This window comes from Python bivittatus, unplaced genomic scaffold (genome assembly GCF_059951505.1).
Source record: "Python bivittatus isolate LINGU-HERP-01145 unplaced genomic scaffold, Pbiv_v1 ctg000980_np1212, whole genome shotgun sequence".
Lineage (NCBI taxonomy): Eukaryota > Metazoa > Chordata > Lepidosauria > Squamata > Pythonidae > Python > Python bivittatus.
Window position 1 is genome coordinate 36,977,226 of NW_028277125.1, and position 19,427 is coordinate 36,996,652.

Sequence of the window (19,427 nt, forward strand, 5' to 3'; positions counted from 1 at the left end):
TGACCTCACCCAGTGGTTTCATATAGATGTCACAAAGGAGGGGAGAGAGAGTAGAACCCTGTGGTATCCCACACAGGAGGGGCCTAGGGAGTAATTTCGCCTCCTCAACCAACACTGACTGGAACTGGCCCCGGAAAAAGGAAGACAGCAATTGTAAAACAGTGACCCCAGTCTCCAGCTCATGGAGCTGGCTCAGAAGGATACTGTGGTTGATGGTAACGAAAGCTACTGAGAGATCAAGGAGCACAAGGATGGACACACCACCTCTATCCCAGCTCCGCCATAGGCCATTGACAAATACGACCAAGGCTGTCTCAGTACTAAATCTCAGCGTGAAACCTAACTGCAATGGGTCTAGATAATCCATTTCCTCCAGGGTTCTTATTAGGGGCAGACCAACTACTGTCTCAACAACCTTCCCCAAAAAGGGAAGGCTGGAGACTGGTTGGTAGTTGTTGAGAAGTGTTGGGTCCAAGGAGGCCTTTTGAGGAGGGGGTACACCTAGGGTTACCAGATATCTGAGCAGGCAAAGGAGGACAGGGACAATTGGAAAGGAGAGCAAATGGGGGGGGGGGGGGAAGGAAGGTGCAGTAACTGTATAATATTTGTATTTACTTTCATTGGAGTGGAAGGGATGACAAGTGAGTAAACAGGCACACAATGGGGAATACACATTGAGAGGAATGTGCTAGTGCGGGCTGTTTGCCAGCCTGCTCTGCGAGCCGGTTAGGAGGCAAAATCCTTCAGCATGTAACTAATTAAGGTCTCGTCAATTTCAGGCATCAGTGAAAGCCAGCCCAGGGCACTAATCAACTAATTAAGGTCACAGAGCAGACTTGTGGTTAGCGCTTTTTAAAAAAGCTACTCCGGAAGAGATAGCTTGTAGATACTCGAAAAGTCGGACAACATTTGATTTTAAGGCTACGCCTACCCGACCAAGGACATATCGCTGCTGTCTTCGTTAGGAATTCTGGGAGTTGTAGTCCAATGTAATTACACAGCTGTTCGTTTTTTCCTTACTTGAAGAAGTGTGAACTACAATTCCCATAAATCTCTTGGGACATAACCCTCTGTCCCAGCAGCCAACTACTTGCCGTAGAAACCGGAAGATGACGGTTCCAGAGCAGGACACGTTATTCAGATTAAGCTGCCGCGCGTGGTGAGCGGTTCGGCATGAACAGTGTGAAAGTGACGCCCGAGCGCGAGGGGTTTTCCCCTTCTCAAGATGCGCTGCTGCCGGCCCAAGACGCGGCGCAGGTCCAGCTCCTGATCTCGGTGGCGGTGGCCGTGTTCGTCGTCCTGGTTCTGGGTGAGTTTCAGCGCGCCCTGAGTTGCCTGGCCCGGCTCGGCAGTTGCTTTCGAGCGGCGCAGAAACCGGGGAATGGAAGTGTTGCGGAAGGCGAGCCGGGCTCTCCTGGTGACGCGGAGCCTTTAACCGCTCTGCCCCTTTAAGTCTCGATTGCAGGGCGGGCGTTCGGCAAATGCACCTTTCTGCTTTGATGGAGCCCCTCGCGGGGGAATGACGCGTCTCCCCAACTGCTGCCCGTTGAAAATAACGTCGCGGTGGCTCCTGTTTTAAAAGCAATAACTATTTTTCCATGGAAAACAGTCGTACATTTTTGTTCTGGGAATTGCAGCCGTTTTGCCCGCTACGGAGCCAAAATGTGCAATGTTCGCTTATTTCATACTGTGGTTGTTATGAATTGGCACATATGTGCGACTCTGGAGGGTCTTCATTATTGTCAGTGATGAGCAACCTGTGACCCTCCAGAGAATGTTGAGCTGCAGCTCTTTGGCTGATGGGCATTGGAGGTGTGGGAAGCATTGCATGTCACTTCTCTAATCCTTCCATTTATAATTATTGTAATATATCGTGGAAATGGTGCTTGACACTACATAGAGAGTGGAATAAGAGTAGCTTGCATAAGCAAGATTAGAATTGGAGAGTTCCTAAATCATATCATTGGTGCATCTTTAGAATGATGTAGCAGGATTATTTGAGGGTCGGGGGTGGGGGGGGAGTGGAGCTTTTGTCTGTCTTGCCATAGAGGTTGAGAGGAGAAACTGGGTAGGGTATTAAGAAGTGTCCCCTAGATTGTAGAGATTGCTAGCCATATTTTGAGAGTGTCTGTATATATTTTCTGCAGAGAGCTGTAGATTGCTGATGAATTTGGAATCATCTTCACTTTTAGCTTCTGTATTTTCTTCCTTTCCTTGAAGGATGCTACTAATGGGCTGATTTGGGAGATTTTTCCCTTGTCAGCCTGTTTTTCTGACTGACTCTGGCAGTCAACTCCAAATAGTTAGTCTTCTGCTCTATTATCAAAATAAAGTGGCTGGGAAAATAAGCATTGTGGTATAACACATCTGGCAACCCGCAGACTGGTGAAAGTTGCTTTGCACTTTGCCTTGAGGATTTTAGTATTTGATGAGAGTGCAGGGGAAAGAGAGCTGGTTAGTAGATGAACTCTCAGTGAGAAGCAGGCAAATTTTACTGACAAAAGGCTACTGATTTCTGACAAGATAATTGTAATTTGAACAAAGGAGTGTGTTTTATGATTGAGTTTTATGTTACTTTGAATGAACTGCTACCCTACTACAGTGGTGCTTAAAAGTTTGTGAACCCTTTTGAATGTTCAATATTTCTGCATAAATATGACCTAAAATGTGGTCTCCACTAGAAACTAGATAAAGAAAACCCAATTTAGATAAAAAAGATAAAACTAGATAAAGAAATCCCAATTAAACAAATAAGTCAAAAACATTATACAGGTAGTCCCTAGTTTAAGAACAAGTTCTGTTCCCGAGGTCTACCCTTAAGTCAGATTTGTACGTAAGCCACAACAGTATTATTGTATAATATTCTATAAGTAGTATTGTGTTATGAACTCGAACCACTGTGTATTTAACTCAAGTCATTGTATATTTAACTCAAATTTTGCTACAATAGGCTCCATTCTTAACTATGGGTCATCTGTAACCCAGGTGTTCTTATCCCAGGGACTACCTGTACTTGTTCATTTATTTATTGAGGAAAATTAACCAAAGCTACATATTTGTGTGTGGCAAAAGTATGCAGACCTTTGCTTTCAGTAACTGATGTGCCCCCCATGGGCAGCAATAACTGCAGCTAAGTGTTTCAGATAACTATTGATCAGTCCTGCACATTAGGTTGGAGGAGTTTTAGCCCATTCCTCCTTACAGAACAGCTTCAACACAGGGACGGTGGGTTTCCTTGTATGAACTGCCTGCTTCCATAACATTTCTGTAGGATTAAGGTCAGGACTTTGACTTGGCCATTCTGAAACATTAACTTTCTTCCACTTTAACCATTCTTTGATCATATGACTTGTGTGTTTTGGGTCATTGTCTTGCTGCATGACCCATTTTCTCTTGAGCTTCAGTTCATGAATAGAGATACCCTGACATTTTCCTGTAGAATATGCTGGTACAATTCAGAATTCATACTTCCATCAATGACAGCTGTCCTTGTCCAGAGGCAGCAAAGTAGGTCCAAACCATGATGCTCCCCCTGTGTTTCACAGATGGAATAATGTTCTTATGCTGGAACATAGTATTTGCATTTCGCTGAATGTAACGCTTTTCATTCAAGCTAAAAAGTTCTGTTTTGGTTTCATCCACCCACAGAACATTCTTCCAATAGCCTGGCTTACCCATGTGGTCTTTCTCAAACTGTGGATGGGCAGTAATGTTCTTTTTTGAGAGTAGTGGCTTTATCCTTGCAATGCTGCCATGGACACCATTGTTGTTCAGTGTTCTCATTGACAGTGACATTCACCAAGAGGCCCTTATATGTTATCCTGGAGTTCTTTGAGACCTCCCAGAGTATTATATATGTTGCTTTTGATGTGATCTTGGTTGGTCAACCACTCCTGGGGAGGGTAACAGTGGTGAATTGTCTCCATTTGTACACAATCTGCCTGATAGTGTATTGATGGAATCCAAATTCCTTGGAAATAGTTTTGTAACCTTTTTAGACCAGTGAGCATCAACAACTGTTTTTCAGAGGCCCTCAGAAATCTTCTTTGTTCAAGCCATGACACATACCTACATAGAGAAGATCAGACTTTGATAGTGAATACCCAGAATTCTGTTCTTTAAATAAGGCAGGACCTCCCACACTCACACCTGATTATCTTCCCATTGATTGAAACACCTGACTCTAATTTTCCTTTCAAATGACTTGATAATCCTAGAGGTTCACATATTTGTGCCACATGCATATATGTAGCTTTGGATCATTTTCTTCAATAAATAAATGAAGGAATATAATGTTTTTGACTCATTTGTTTTATTGTGTTCTCTTTATCTAGTTTTAGGATTTGTGTGGAGAACAGATCACATTTTAAGTCATATTTATGCAGAAATATTGAAAATTCAAAAGGATTCACAAACTTTTAAGCACCACTGTATGTCTGCAGTGCTCCTTTTAAAAATATTCTTATATTTGTTTTGAATGATAGCCATTGCATCGTTTTGTACAGACCTTTGTAAACCTCCTTGGGGCTGATATCAATAAAAAAATAAATGACTAAGGCTTGTTCTAAGTAAATACTTTTAGGGTTGGTGTGCATGTGTTTCTGATCTGGCTAGTATGAGAGAATCTTAGCTACATAGAAAGTTGAAATAAGTGATTTTTGTAGGAAATACATATTGTGAATTGCCTGGTTATTCTGTCAAATTGAATGCTAATAACACAGTTACAGGTTTGGGAAAAATTCACATATCACTTAAGATGACAACTTATACTCCATGTATAAAATGTGAAGCAGCTTTAGTTTGAGAGGTTGCATGAATCAAACATCTTTTCATGGATAGCAATGTTATTTATGCATATATCTTAGTTAGTCAGTGGATTCCTAATGTTTATCTTTTTTAGTGATTTGGAAAGTTTTCCAAGCAAGAAAGAGCAGTCGGAGAGCAGTGCTTCTGGTTGGTCTGTGTGACTCAGGAAAAACTCTTCTATTCGTTAGGGTATGCAAGTTTATTTCATAATCTCTTCTAGACTATTGTTCAGATTCATATTTTGTTGCATTTTTTTTCACATGTTATTGGAAGATTAAACTTATATTAGTCTCTTCTTCTTTTTAAAGCATTTAGAAATGTAAAATACCAAAAACCATTAGGTCAGTAATTTAACTGAGATATTTAATTTTCTCTGCATTCTTTTAATTTTCATAGCTCTTAACAGGAAATTTCCGAAATACTCAGACTTCCATAACTGATAGTTCTGCCTTGTACAGAATAAAAAATGACAAGGTAAGGATGAAGATGTTATGTTTTATGGAATATAAATACATATATAAAAGGATTGTTATTCATTTGAAATAAACTCAAATAATGGTGGAAGGCAATGAAAATGTATAAGCCTAAGCAAAATACTGCTTAAATATTGTTAGATGTTAATTAAATGCTTATTGCTTCTCCTGTAGAATAGGAATGTGACTTTAATTGACCTTCCTGGCCATGAGAGCTTGAGGCTTCAGTTCTTGGATAGGTTCAAGGCTGCAGCTAGGTAAGTATCCAAAGGAATGGATATATAAGTGTTTTCAAGATGTTACCGGTGTACAGCCTCTGCAGGGATGCTGCAAATAAACCTGATGAAATATGGGCATCTCAGTTGTTAGATTTTGTTCACATCTCTTTTTTTCTAAACTTTTCTTTCTTGCTAATTGCATAGGAGAAGAGTTTCAAAACAAAACAATTCACATTAAGATACCAGATTTTGACAGTATCAAAACTTGTGCTTAGAGAAAAAAATAGTGCTAATTACAAGCAGTCTCATGTCTATTCGTCTGTTTTGTTGATATGCCACCTAAAGGATAACATCAATTAACATTATGCATTCCATATTTTTTTGTATAGGGCAATTGTGTTTGTTGTGGATAGTGTAGCTTTCCAACGGGAGATGAAAGATGTTGCAGAATTTCTGTACCAGCTCCTGACTGACAACACAGTTCTGAAAAATGCACCTCCCCTCTTAATGGTCTGCAACAAGCAAGGTAATGCCTATGATATTTGAAATAAGCTGGCCTTCATTTACATGTAATTTAGATTGTTTATAGTGATTAGTATTTCATCATACCTTGCCCAAGATACAGAATAATTGTACATTTGGAAACAAGTTTTTGTCAATCCTGGTATACTAACATATAGCTTTTATCTTTGTTTCTGAAATTTGGTTTCTGTTGTGATGGGAAATCATGGTTTATTTTAGCTGTGTTTTATGAAATCAGCCAATTGGCCAGATATGCATATAACTCTTAATTATAAACTATAATTTACACATCTGGATGGATATTGCCAATCTGATACCAAGCCATAGTACTGCAGTGTGTGAATTCAGTGTTTAGTAGCTGCTTTTTTAGGGACTGAGTGATGGCTGTGTCTGGATTTAATTGTTGTGTGAACTTTCCCACTTCTTGCAATAATCTGAGGAGATTTGCCTTCATTTGCCATGAGCTTGTCTGGTGACAGTTCAGATCAAGGCTTCTCTAGGTACCCTCCAGTTTCTTTGGAATGCACCCCTAGAATTGAGAGGCCTAGCAGTTTTATTAGCTTTTAGAAAGGCCCTTAAAATGCACCAAGCCATTACTGTCTCTAATACAGTACTTAATATAATATGCTTTTTTTTTTTTTACCATTCCTTCCATAGATGTTACAATGGCAAAATCTTCCAAGCTCATACAGCAGCAGCTGGAAAGAGAACTGTAAGTTCAAAGGATTAGTTTTTCAGTGATCACCTTCATATGTCTTTCTTTATGTTCAAGGTTACTGCCCAGTAGCAACTACATTTTTCTTATTACTTTCATATACTTGGGAAGGCAGAGTAGAAAGTAACACTGAGCAGTGAAAAACAAAACCCATTTTACTTATAGAATTTCCAAACAGTTTTCACGCATGAGGATAGCTAAAGTTTTAAATAGCAACACAGATATTAATTTAAACAAGTTTATAGGTAGTGCATATTTTTGAAATAATGCTTTGATTCAAATTATTCTTGATTTAGTATCTCAGTAAGTTTTTTTTGAGTGGAGGAATGCCTTCAAGTCATTGTTGACTCTTGGCAACCTCCTGTACTAGTCCCCGCAGTTTTCTTCTACTCATCTCAGTAGTTAAGCAACAGATTTTTCTTTGGAGATAGATTCCCTGATATAAATGGAAAGCCATAAAGTTGAGAAATCTTTTCCAATATTACATGTCTATTAATAGAACCCAAACTGGATAATTGCTTCCTTGCTACTAATTCACTGTCCTACAATATCCAATCTTACCAAATTGTATTTCTTTTATAACCTGAATGAAGAATTATAGTTTTATGTATACTTTATAGTTCACATTGAAAATTAACAAAGTATACTTTGTTTTCTTACCCATACACCTGAGTCTCCTCCCTTCCTTTCTAAATAAGGAAAATTTAAAGGAAGGCCATACTTTGTTTTGTATTTTCAAATTAAATTTCTGAGCAGATTATGCAACACAGAAAAATGTTTTTTTTCTTTGTTGGACTTATGTAAAGCTAATCCTTAAAGCCAGTCCCTGAATCATTATAATCCTATGGTTGAGTATCACCAGAACAGACAACATATTGCAAAGATGGAGCTGAGAGGAAAATATAGCTTTGTCATCCTTTTCCCCACCTCTCCCTTTCCTATAATACAGTTGAAGAATTAAGACTCTTGACCAACTATTGAAGATTATATTTAATGTAATTATGATGGGTTATTGCCAGATTTCTGTATGTTTTGGCTACAAATCTCTGTGATCTAATAATTAGGACCTTTTCCCATACTTGGATCATTTACCTACTTATTTACTTCTATGCCATGCTTTCTCTTGGACAGCTCACAGTGACTTGCAAGGAAGCAATCTTAAAAACAATACAGCCAACAAAACATGAAAAGAATAAATACAAAAATTAAAGTAAGGGTCATGTTAAAAAAAAGAAAAGCAGTAAAACAGATAGTAGTTTGGTCCTGGAATAGTTATTATCCTACGGATATTAGCTAGTTTAATATGTATCTCTCTGTAAACATGATGTGAGCTGCCCACAGTGCCAGTTGTTGATTTTACACAGATCTGTTCTATTCATCTAAACTTGTTCTCCCTTTTTTACAGCAATACCTTACGAGTGACCGTCTCCGCTGCCCCAAGTACTATGGATAGTTCAAGCTCAGGATCTGTCATTCAGCTTGGGAAGAAGGGAAAGGAGTTTGACTTCTCTCAGCTGCCCATGAAAGTTGAATTTATTGAGTGTAGTGCCAGAGGAAACAAGGGAGAGGAGGGTGGTGCTGACATTGATGACTTGGAAAAATGGCTAGCAAAAATTGCCTGAGCATAGGAAGGTGCCAAAGACAGCCCCTGAGAAGAGTATGAACTGGAATGATGCATGCAATCTAATAGAGCAAGAACTTGAGTTTTAAACCTTAGTTTCGCTAGGAAAAGAGTGACACTTGGAGCTGTAGCAATGGTGAGAACATTCACTGTCTTGCTCAGGGAAATGTTTACTTTCTATTCATTGTTCACAGAAGGGCTCTGCTGAAGGATCTTTGTCCTTTAAGCACAGCCTAGCAAAGTGTAGTCCCTTTTCTGCTTCCCATTCTCATGGTCGTAGGTAATTTTCCTACTTTATCTTAGGAAAAGACCCTTTGAAAGGGGGAATCCTGTGTTACACAAAACTCTCGAGATGAAAAGGAACATTTTTAGATATTCCTAGATTCAAATTCCTTTGCTTCTGCATTCCTTCCATTAGTCTTCTGATCTGAAATGCTTGTGATCCATGTCCACTTGTTATTCACATTACTTTATTTTCTCTTTCATTCTCTAGAAAGCATTAGAGAAATAGGTTACTTAGAATTTTTTTTTAGTATGTCACAAGCTGGACTTGAGACTTTTTCTATTTGAGTTGCATTTCCCAAAAACATTATCTGTAAAAAAAAAAAGTGGCACATACACAGAAAACTCAATTGTTGCTTTTGGATGCTTGCTTATCACATATCTCCCCTGAGCCATACCTGTTACTAAAGACAAAGTTCTATTAAAATATCGTTCTTAAATTGTATGAATTGGTCCCGAAGATTTATGTACATCGATTTGTTCAGTATTAGTAGCTTCATGATTTGCTCCAAATTACAGATAGACTCAGAATTAGCTTTCTGTGCATGAGTAAGTAAATTGGGTGACTTGGCAGTGGAACACCAGGGTCATGCTTCTAAATATGTTAGAGCTTAGGTATGGAGTTGTGCTCTCTTGCTTTGAACCTTACTTTTATTTCATAAGCCTCTTGCCAAATCCAGAATAAAAGTGGTAAAAACAATCAGATCATGAGTGCTAGGCTTGCCATGAGGCCCATGGCTCAAGTTGCCTTTGAACAAGCTGCAAAGGTATAGGAACCCACAAGTTTTACATTATTATTTATCTGTGTTTATAAATAAAGATATAATATTTGCCTAATTACACCTCTGATTTTCCCAGTCATTAATATTTTCTTTAGATAGAATGTGTGAATGCATTGTTTCAGAGTGCATTTTTAAACACAATATTTTTTTGCTTGTGAAAGCCTTATTACTCTTGCTACAAAATTGTATTGGGTTAAAAGATGTGTTATTTTAACAGGAGTTATTGTACATTTTTTTGTATTCCAGTTCTAAATTGAATTTGGGGTGGGAGGGTGGGGGGAAGCTACAGCGATGTTGTAGAGACTTAATTTGTTGCAGGATGTTAATGTTATTCCTGGAGAAATGTCAAATTACAGTATATAAAGAATTATATCACTGTTACAACCAACATTAAACATCTGTCTACTGCAGGATGTTGGGTTTAATGAGAACCCTTCAAGTTAGAGATACGTTGGACTAAATGTGTGAATACAGGGGCTTTAGATGTAACAATAAAAATACTTTATATATTTTTAATGTGAATATACACAGACTGAATTACAAGGCACAAATATGTGGAAACAGCATCTTAGGGTTGCTGTTATTAAAAATGAAATATATGTTGTCAATTTCTATTCTGAATAAAATCAACCATTTATGTCATTTTAAAAAACTATATATATTTGTGGTTATAGCATTCTTTTATTTAAATAATAACTGCTGGAATAAAAGTAAATGATAAAAATGTTTTCCCACTGCAAAAATTATGTTAATGCATATTGAGCTCCTATAGTTTTATTTGCCCAATACCCATCTGCCAATTGTAAAGCAGCATTTTTTTTTAAGATAGGTTAATGGTACTAAGAACATCTGAATTTATGGAGATTCTGCTGCCTTTATTAAAAATAGGCTCTGATAAGAACCAGTAGTAGCACTGTGAAAACATAGAAGGATTTTGAATGGATACTGTTGTCATGTAGATCCTCTTTAAACTGAATGGAGTGATTTTTCAGTGGTTTTTCTAGAATAAATTATTACCTACATGCAGCAGTATTGCTTAAAAAAACACATCAGGATCTTTAAATTGTGGCTCATAACATTTATGTGTGTAAGAGGAATGAATGATTACTGTGATTTATGATCAAGTTCAATTACCCTACCAATTCCAGTGAAAAATGGTCCCAATGAGACTGTCTCTGCTCCATTTTTCTTGTCTATAGCCAGTGCTTTTCTTCTCAACTACCAATTAGTTCAGTGGAAGACTCTCCCCTGTGTGATTTCTGTAAATTGCTCTGGAGAATATTATAGAAACTGTTCCTTGAAAGCCCTTCAGCCCAGCTATGTTCCTTGAGTTTTAGTTTTGCCTTTTGGTTGAGTTTCTTTAAGTTAATGCAAATGGCCTGAAGAGGGCAGAGCCATTACATTCTGAGCATTTGCCAGTGTTTCCTCTGCTTGTGTATCACTTGTGCAAATATTGCAATTTTATGTACCTCAGGCTGTGACTTCATTTTAATTCCTGGAATCCTGCTATTCCATTAAATTCAAATCTGCCAGCTTTACTTACCTAGAGTGCTTCTAGACTAAGTTTTTATTCTGCAATCATTGTCCATCTGGGGAATTTTACAGGTGTAACCCTACTGCTGTCTTTACAAACAAAAAATATGTTGAGAAGGATGATATGCCTTTGATGGTGTCTGGGAGCGCCCTTTGCTAAGAATTTTGAGTAAGCAAATATCCTGCCTGCAAAATTCATTCTTTTTCTCCCTAATCTTTTGGGGATATGATTTATCTATATGGGTTTGCCTATAGCTAATCTGTATGCCTATTTATCAAAACCACCCTTTTGCAACTTGCAGCCAGATGTGTTGGGATTAGAACTCCCAGAATTTCTAGCTAGTATGGTTGATGAAGATGGCATAACATTACTGGCCAGGTTTTCTGCTTTCTCTTCCAGATAATTGATTGAATATTTCTGGTGGTGTATACAGCTTCAAAAATCTCAAGGATGAAAGAGAATTTTGTGCAGTAAAGAATTGTATGTAGTTGACACTTCCATAGATTTGTTGTGGGAGTATCTTTTATTAGGGATTTGTGGGAATTATAAAGAAGCAGGCAGTGTATGTACAAATCCTTTGGAGTCAGATGTGGCTTCCTATGTCCCCAAGTTTCTGTCATCCACCAACAACTCCTCCTTTCCCTCATCCTGTTGTTATCTCTGAAATCATAGATTTAAAGGGTTGGAAGGGTTCTTGGAAAATATCTAGTCCAACCCAACCCCCCTGTGCTGAGAGCTGTTACTAAGGCATATCTAATAGAGGGCTGATCAGCCTGTGAAGAACAGTCCACTTCTGAGACATTCTGTTCTATTGCAGAACAGCTGTTTAGGAAATTCATCCTGAGGTCCAGTTAAAATCTGCCTCCTCATAATTTAAATGGTTTTTTAACCTGTCTTCTGGAACCACTCTGAACCTTTCAATTCCATCTTCTGCATGATGGTTTTTTGGATATTTAAAAGAAAGCTGTCATGTCTCCCCACTGTCTTATGCTTTCAGGTTAAACATATCCAGTGCCTCCAGCCATTCTGCAAAAGTTTTGCCTTCCAGGCTTCTTATCATCTTCATAATACAGTAAAGGTTTGTGTATGAATGAACACATGTATATGAGTAAATTGGCTTTTTGCTCACTAAATATATTTTTAACCAGGGAATCAGTTGCACCTGCCTTTTGTGGCTCTGTCTTCAAGAAACAGGAGTAGCTGTAGATAGCTAGAGGAACTTTCATTAATAAAGAATTTTAAAATAATATGCAGTTTTGCCTCTGCAAAAACCTACTACTAAAAGAACTATACAAAAGTTGTGTTTGAGGTAAGCCATTGGACTAACATGTTAGATTTTTTTAAAAAAAATATAGTTTCAAGGAGAGTTGATATTTCATTGTATAACCTCTATCAGGCTAGGGAGAAACTCAAGACATGCCCTGAGCCACCGCATAAGCTCAAGGAAAGAGAAGTCTAAGATGAAGTATGGGGGGAAAAAGATGGGGTTCTCATGAAATAATACATAATCATTGCCCCAGGAATGCTGTAGAGCAGAATTCTCCCATCTTAGTGTCTTCCAAATATGTTGACCTAAATCCCTTATGTACAGCTAATATGGACAATGCCAGGGGTTAATGAAACTTGTAATCTAGGCTACCTGGAGGAGCTCTGCTTGAACACGTTCTAGACTTGTTCAGGTCTCATAAATGGGGTCAAGCCATTGGATAGTTATATGCTAGTATGTAAAGAATGAGCTTATTTTTCTTCCAATTAGAGTCTTGCATCAAGCTAAAATAGAATATGAAGTTTATTGCTTTAATAGGCAATGTCAGTAGTTGTTTAATTATAGACACACACAGCAGAAATAACAATGTTCAGGCCTGTGATGGCTGATCTGGGAGAAAAAAAAATGCTTCGGGCTTTATGCAGAAAAGAGATGGAGGATGCAGCATATGTTCAGCATGAAAGCTGGGTTCTTTTCATCCAGTAGATTCAAAATGATGGAAGTTCAAAACCACTTTTTTCAGCCATTCCTTTGTTATGCTTGGTGGAATATTGCAAATTGCCTTTTGTTCAGGGCCTTTCTTTTTGGGAAATTCTAAAAGTGCAAATAAAAAGACATCCCATTCTGGCCTTGTATGAAGAAAAATACTTATTTCCCCTTTTTCCTGTCCTCTTTCATTCAGTTGACATCTGTCTGAATATGGTAGCCAAAAAACCCAAAAGATTTTGAGAGGGAATGCACTCCAGAACGGCCTGAGACTTGCTGCTTGTGTGACACGACCATTTGGGTGAAGCCATGTGGCATGATGAGAAATAGGGCTAATTCCATTCATAGAAGACATTTGAAATGCATGTTGAACTAAAACACTTTTGTGCTTGATGAATCATTGTGTGAAATCACAACTGGTGGTGAGAGATCCCATCAGAACATAAACCCAAAGCTAATGTACAACTGGAATGTTGCTTTGAGGGTGGACCTGCACAGCAGTGCTTGAGTTTGCACTGATTGTTTTAACTATTAGTTGTATTAGTTGAGAAACTTTTAAGTCATGTTGTTTGCCTTCAGACTATAAAGACCTTAGTTATATGATCTGGTCATTGGGGTGAGAAAGCAGTCTGGAATTTTTCCTCTCTAGTAAGTTATAAACTATGAATAGGCTTATATGCATCTGAAATTTCAGCTAGAGGCAGTATTCTTCATATGAATTTGGAGGCATATTGGGAAAAAACCCACACAAACCTGCATTTTATAAATAATAGTAGAATAAAATCCAGACCAAGTCGCCTTATCTCTTCTAAACAAAACAAACCATCCTATCAACATTATCTATTAATCCATTTTTGTGTTTTTTATTGGAAAGGAACTCTTGTAACCTGTATCTCTGTGATGAACTGGAGAAAGAACAGCAAAATTCCTACTTCAAAGATGGAAGTGTGTGCTTATTGCATAATTGTTGCAGGACATTATAGTTGAAGCAGATGAACTGTAAGGTGAACTGCTGTTTCTGATGAGTTTGTATCCTTGTCTTGCGGATTCCACTTTTTTTTTTTTGGTCAATTCACGTACTTCAGACATGCATTATGATTGGATCAAGGTGTCTTCAAAATGCCTTGCGCCCTGGTGTCAAAATTCTCATTTATAGTTCATCTTTACTGTTCAGCTGAGTTTTTAGAAGAAAAATAAATTTAAAAATAAATAAAAGTTATACACCGAGGCTGTATAATTTGTCACTTAAAAAAAAAACTTTAGATTTTTCCAGTTGTTCCTTAGAGATATCTAATACTGATGCACTCTACATGGGTTCTTTCAATCTTTGTAGGGTAATGAATTAATAGATATTAAAAGGAAATGCTGTAACTGGACTTTCTGCATAATGTTAAAACAAGTTCAGTTTCTTTTGAGTTTTAAAAAATTGTGCTGTTCACTCCAATTTATTGCTGTGATTATTTTTGTGCATCTGGATAGAATATCTGCAAAATGTAACATTTGTTTTTTTGGAAGAGCCCTTCCAATGCCACTGGATGTCTAATTTGTGAGATTTATTTAATGTGAATGAGACTTCTATGGTTTGCAGCGATACTTTTGCCAAGGCATCAGATTTCAGACCTTTAGAAAATCTCCAATTCTCTCAGCTGTGCCATTTTTCATTTACATGAATGTCAATCGATGCTTATTGTTTGGATTTAGCCCAGGATGCTTGCAGTTACAAGGACCACCAGGTTTTACGACTTCCACCCCCCCGCCCCCTGGAGGTGGGGGATTTCTCTGTTTTTACAAGGTACATCCCGTACACAGAGGAATGGCATAATGTAATGTCTGCATTTCTCTGCTCTGATAGCGTAAAGGAAGGTAAACTACAGTGGTACCTTGGGTTACGAATTTAATCCGTTCCGTGACTCTGGTCGCAACCCGATTTGTTCGCAACCCGAAGCAAATTTTCCCATAAGGTTCAATGTAATTACTATTAATCCATTCCGGCATCTGTGGACCACGCGTCAAGGGCGGAAAAACGGCCGCGGACCACACGGCAGGGCGGAAAAACAGCTGCGGACCGCGCGGCAGGCGGAAAAATGGCTGCGGACCACGTGGCACGGGCGGAAAATGGCTGCGGACCACGTGGCACGGGCGGAAAAGTGGCTGCGGACCACGTGGCACGGGTGGAAAAATGGCTGTGGACCACGTGGCACGGGCGGAAAACGGCTGCGGACCACGTGTCATGGCAGAAAATGGCCGCGGATCCGGTTCGTACCCCGAGGCGGAGTTCGCAAACCAAGGTAAATTTTTGCGGCCGGAGCTGGTCGCAACCCGAAAAGTTCGTAAGCAGAGGCGTTCGTAACCCAATGTACCACTGTATATATACCATTCTGATAAATCCTAGTATGCTTTGTTTTCTTTGGGATGGGAAATAAAAGAGATATTGATCATGCAAATATTCTCCAAGATATTGCTGATTCTTAGAATATGAACTCTTTTGAAAGCTAAAATTAATTAGCTATCACTTTTAAGGGTCTCTTTTTGTTAAGAGTGCCATTCTTAACAGAAGTTTCATGGCTGGGGAAAATTTGTTTCTTTTATTCATTAAATAAATGGTATATATGTTTGCCCTAATTATCTATTCCCAATGGTTTGGTGTAGATGTTTATCTCCAGGTAGAAAGTCCATCTAAGCTATTTTCCTTTGTTAACAGCAATAATAAACTATATTCCATTTAATTTTATCTAGAAATTTAATAATTGGGAATTACTTACTGTGGGCCTCTTTATAATATTCAGCTCACTGTAAACTGTACTACTGCCTTTCTGTTTGTTATCAAATTCAAGTATGATCAACTTATTTACCTTACCACCCTACCTTGCTTTGATTTTTTATTCCCATTTTCTAATGGTATGTGGGAATGACCCTGAGAGATAGGAAGAAAGAACCACAGCCAGGGGAACAGTCAGATAAAAGGCAGTTTAGCCCACAGCAGGAATGTGGGCATGGCAAATGTCTAGGAAGGGACCCTCCCAGTTTCTTGAACTGTAAAGGCAATGGAGAAGAAATGTACTTTCAGACTTGCAAGGTTCTGTTAATGTAATCTTACAATAATTAGTTCATCTGGGTGTGCTTCTTGTCTGGACTACCTCACAAGGCTGACACATTTTCAACAAGTTTGGTTTTATCCTTTAAAAGTGTTCTCTTTTCATGAAATCCCCTGTAGAAAGAAAATGGGACGGGATAATCTGCTCCTGGGGATACATGTGTGTTACTAGGACCACTTCAAATAGTCTAGTCACTTTAAAAGATTTGCGTTTTCAATGGTGAAATGCAGAAAGAGCATTACCAAACACGGGCCCCAGTACATCTGCAGCAAGAATGAGTCTCAAAACAATCAGGCAATACCACTTAATCCTGTCTTCCCATTACTGTGGTCACTTTTTTTTTTTTTCTTGCAATGGTGAATGGCACTGCAGAAACAGCTGTTTCATTCTGGCACTTTGCATGAGGATGCTTACATGGTTATTGGATGAGAAGACTGACTGATTTTGCCTCTCAGCATCCAGTCACCCAGAATAATCAAAAGGCAGCTGGGCAAAACAGGATGATTATGCCAGGTGGAGGAAACGAAGTTTCTTTTACTGGAACTTTCACCCCAAATGGAGTGAGGTGATACTCAGTGACAGCCAGTGGCTTGCTTGTACTTGGTTGCTTTTTGGCCTGTAAGGGCATGATCTGATTGGCAGCCTGTTTTCAGCGTACATTGCAGATTTGTAGTGCAGACGTCACTGCAACACCCTGCTAACTAAAATGGCAAGAGACCACTCAAACCTTGCTTCATTTCATCTCTGAAATCAGAGCCGGGAATGGCTGGTCATATGGAAATGCTCAAGGTTCTCGTGGTTAAAAACCTGAATGTTATTTTTATGACACAGTTCTGAAGACAAAGTGGAAAACAAGTGTGACAACCATGAAGTGAAGATAGCAGTGGAGGTAAATAAGCTGCCTCTGTCAGTGGTGAATGAACGAAGCAAGAAGTGAGGCAGGGAGGTCACAGAGGTGCTTGCAAAGATGATAGCATCCAGGAGAAATCAGCAAGGAAATTAATAGGTCAATGGATTTGAGAAGGAAGGAAAATTCCAGACAGCTGATCAATAGCTTTGGCTACAATTAGACAAACTAAACTGTGCCTGGAATAAATGTTTCTGTAGGACTACAAGTAAGCAAAAGTAATTTCCAAAGTATATGCTGATATATAAGTGAAATGTTTTGGCTGTACAGAACTGGGATAGAAAAGTACTATTCCATAATTGAAAAAGGGCAAACACATTAATGATCACATTGTAGTTAATCACTGTGACACTTTCTGTAGTTTTGGCTGAAGAGACAGCCAAGATGGGATCTCAGAAAGCCACTTTCTCTGTAGTGCATTCAGAATGTGACTACATGGACTATCACACATTGATTGACAAAATCTGGAGATATGTCTTTGTGTACTTTTCTAGTTTCACATGTATCTGAGTTTCGTTTATTGAAGACATGACAAATCACACGTTTCCCCAACAATTAACAAAGACTTTCTAGACCCACACACTGCAGCAACTATAATTTTTTACAATGATTGTTGGCTGCACTCTCAACTGTAATAGTGGGTGAAACCAAGCATCTATATTGTGCATGGGTGTGTATACATACACCTCTACACAGCTCTGTGTGTTAATGTATGTTTTATGTCACTATAAGACATGCATACACATGTATACAAAAATTAAATACATTATCGCTTCATCATTGCCAAGGTAATCTATGGAGACAGACCCTTTATTCTCTCTCAATCTTTGTTCGTTCATGCAGAAATTACTATCACTCATAATAATAATAAACCACCTTGAATAGTCCTGTTGGTTAAAATCAGGTGATCTTATGGGGTAATTTTTTTGAAGTTATAGTAGTTAACAATCCTGTCTGAAATTTGGCAACTGTTTTGAATTGTTTCATTAGAGGAATCTACTTTTAACAACTGAAAGCATTGCATAAGGATACTGGGGAATGGGAAGGAGAAATATATATTTTTCAACCTAAATTTTATGGCGCCATTACTGATTATAGTGATTTATGCAGGGAAAAAGGCTAACCCAGAGTCCCCTGATACAAACCATGCTTGTAAATAAACAGCAGCAACCCTGATTTCCCATGTACACTCTGTTATATGTATGTTCTAGGGCTTCCATTAAAGTTTTTAAAAGTCACACACCTGGACGTGACATAAGTGAAGACCTTAAAACATTTCTGATATTATTAAAATATGATGCAGAATGGGAAGCTGTACATGCACCACAGAGTGTGCCAAGTTTTTTTCTTTGAGGATGGGGTATACTATGGAGAAAGACTGCCACTGTCGTGAATTAGAATTCACTTGTAGCTTGCTCTTCCACTTCTCTATGGCTACCGAATCAGAGACCTTGTATTATGTCATAATAGTTGCAACGGGATTGACTATGCTGTCACTGGTGCATAAATGGGAATGTTCAGTGAACTAAGCAGGAATTAGGTTACTACAAGATGCATCTACAGCTAATATGTTAAGTTAGGCAGCCTGTATAATATTGGGGGGTTCTTTGTAAATTTTAGCTCAACTTGATGGAGACTTGACTTTTATTTTTTACAAATATACAATTAAAAAGAAAAGTACCCCAAAAAGGATAAAAGTCCCCATGGCTGAAAGTTGTATACACACATGATTAAAGTGTCTTGTGGAAAATTCTGAATTGTTTTGGCATTTTTAATAAAGTACATTATATTACAACTAAATAAAACAAAAAAAGAAAAAAAAGGCTAGAGCCAGCTGTTGATTTGTGTAGTCTGAGCCTCCCCACCCACCCTCTCCCTCCCCACCCTAGAGAGGCACCGAGAGAAAAGAAATCCTCCCCATCCAATAACTCAATTTGTATTTTTAGGAAGCTAACCAATAGGAAGCAACACAACAAGCGTGGTGTCAAATGAAGCTGACAAATCCTGCACGTTGCATTAACAAGAACACCCTCCTTCACTAGCCGGTGGTTCCTGTGGTTTGTCCAATTTAATGTCAATCACTGAAGAAAAGGGTTAAGGGAGACAAGCAAAAGAGCTCTTCCTTTGGTTATTATGAAATGAGCACCGTCTCCTTTGAGAGAACAAGATGTCATTGCAGATTGTAGTACGCCAGTATTAACCCGTAACATCAACTCCGAATGGGAGAGGATAACTACCGTTATAACCACCTTAAGTACACTACAGAGACAATTCTGATTAAAAAACAAATTTGTACACTGCTAAGAATGCTTGCAGCAAAGCTCAGAGGGACTAATTAGTTATCTCTCTCTTTACCCTGAAAACGTTAAGAGTGCCATCTCCATTTATCCTGTTCCCTCTTTAGAACCGGTCTGTCACCAATCATTTGGCAATCTGTGATGGAGTCAGGAAACGGATGATGTAGCCAAGTGTTACATCTGACATTTAGTTAACCACTGGT

At 38.5% G+C, this 19,427-nt stretch overlaps 2 protein-coding genes across 2 annotated transcripts in view; one reads left to right on the forward strand and one right to left on the reverse strand.

Moving 5' to 3' along the window:
- The first annotated feature begins 1,080 nt into the window (after positions 1-1,080).
- On the forward strand, positions 1,081-10,074 carry SRPRB (SRP receptor subunit beta). Its single transcript, XM_007433382.3, has 7 exons — positions 1,081-1,309; positions 4,901-4,995; positions 5,203-5,280; positions 5,454-5,536; positions 5,887-6,023; positions 6,677-6,731; positions 8,140-10,074. Exons 1-7 carry the CDS (start codon positions 1,174-1,176, stop codon positions 8,354-8,356), a joined length of 801 nt encoding a protein of 266 aa, XP_007433444.1. The 5' UTR covers positions 1,081-1,173; the 3' UTR covers positions 8,357-10,074.
- Positions 10,075-12,378: 2,304 nt separating this feature from the next.
- Positions 12,379-19,427, reverse strand: part of RAB6B (RAB6B, member RAS oncogene family) — a 56,779-nt gene continuing 49,730 nt past the window's right edge. The window contains exon 8 of the mRNA XM_007433383.3: positions 12,379-19,008. Coding sequence (XP_007433445.1) covers positions 18,944-19,008 — 65 coding nt within the window. The 3' untranslated portion in view covers positions 12,379-18,943. The remainder of the gene's footprint in view (positions 19,009-19,427) is intronic.

Excerpts from the sequence above, each read along its gene's own strand:
- SRPRB (XM_007433382.3), top strand. The coding sequence starts at position 1,174 with ATGAACAGTGTGAAAGTGACGCCCGAGCGCGAGGGGTTTTCCCCTTCT. Across the intron at positions 4,996-5,202 it reads AAACTCTTCTATTCGTTAGG|CTCTTAACAGGAAATTTCCG; the intron begins GTATGCAAGTTT and ends TAATTTTCATAG. Across the intron at positions 6,024-6,676 it reads AATGGTCTGCAACAAGCAAG|ATGTTACAATGGCAAAATCT; the intron begins GTAATGCCTATG and ends TTCCTTCCATAG.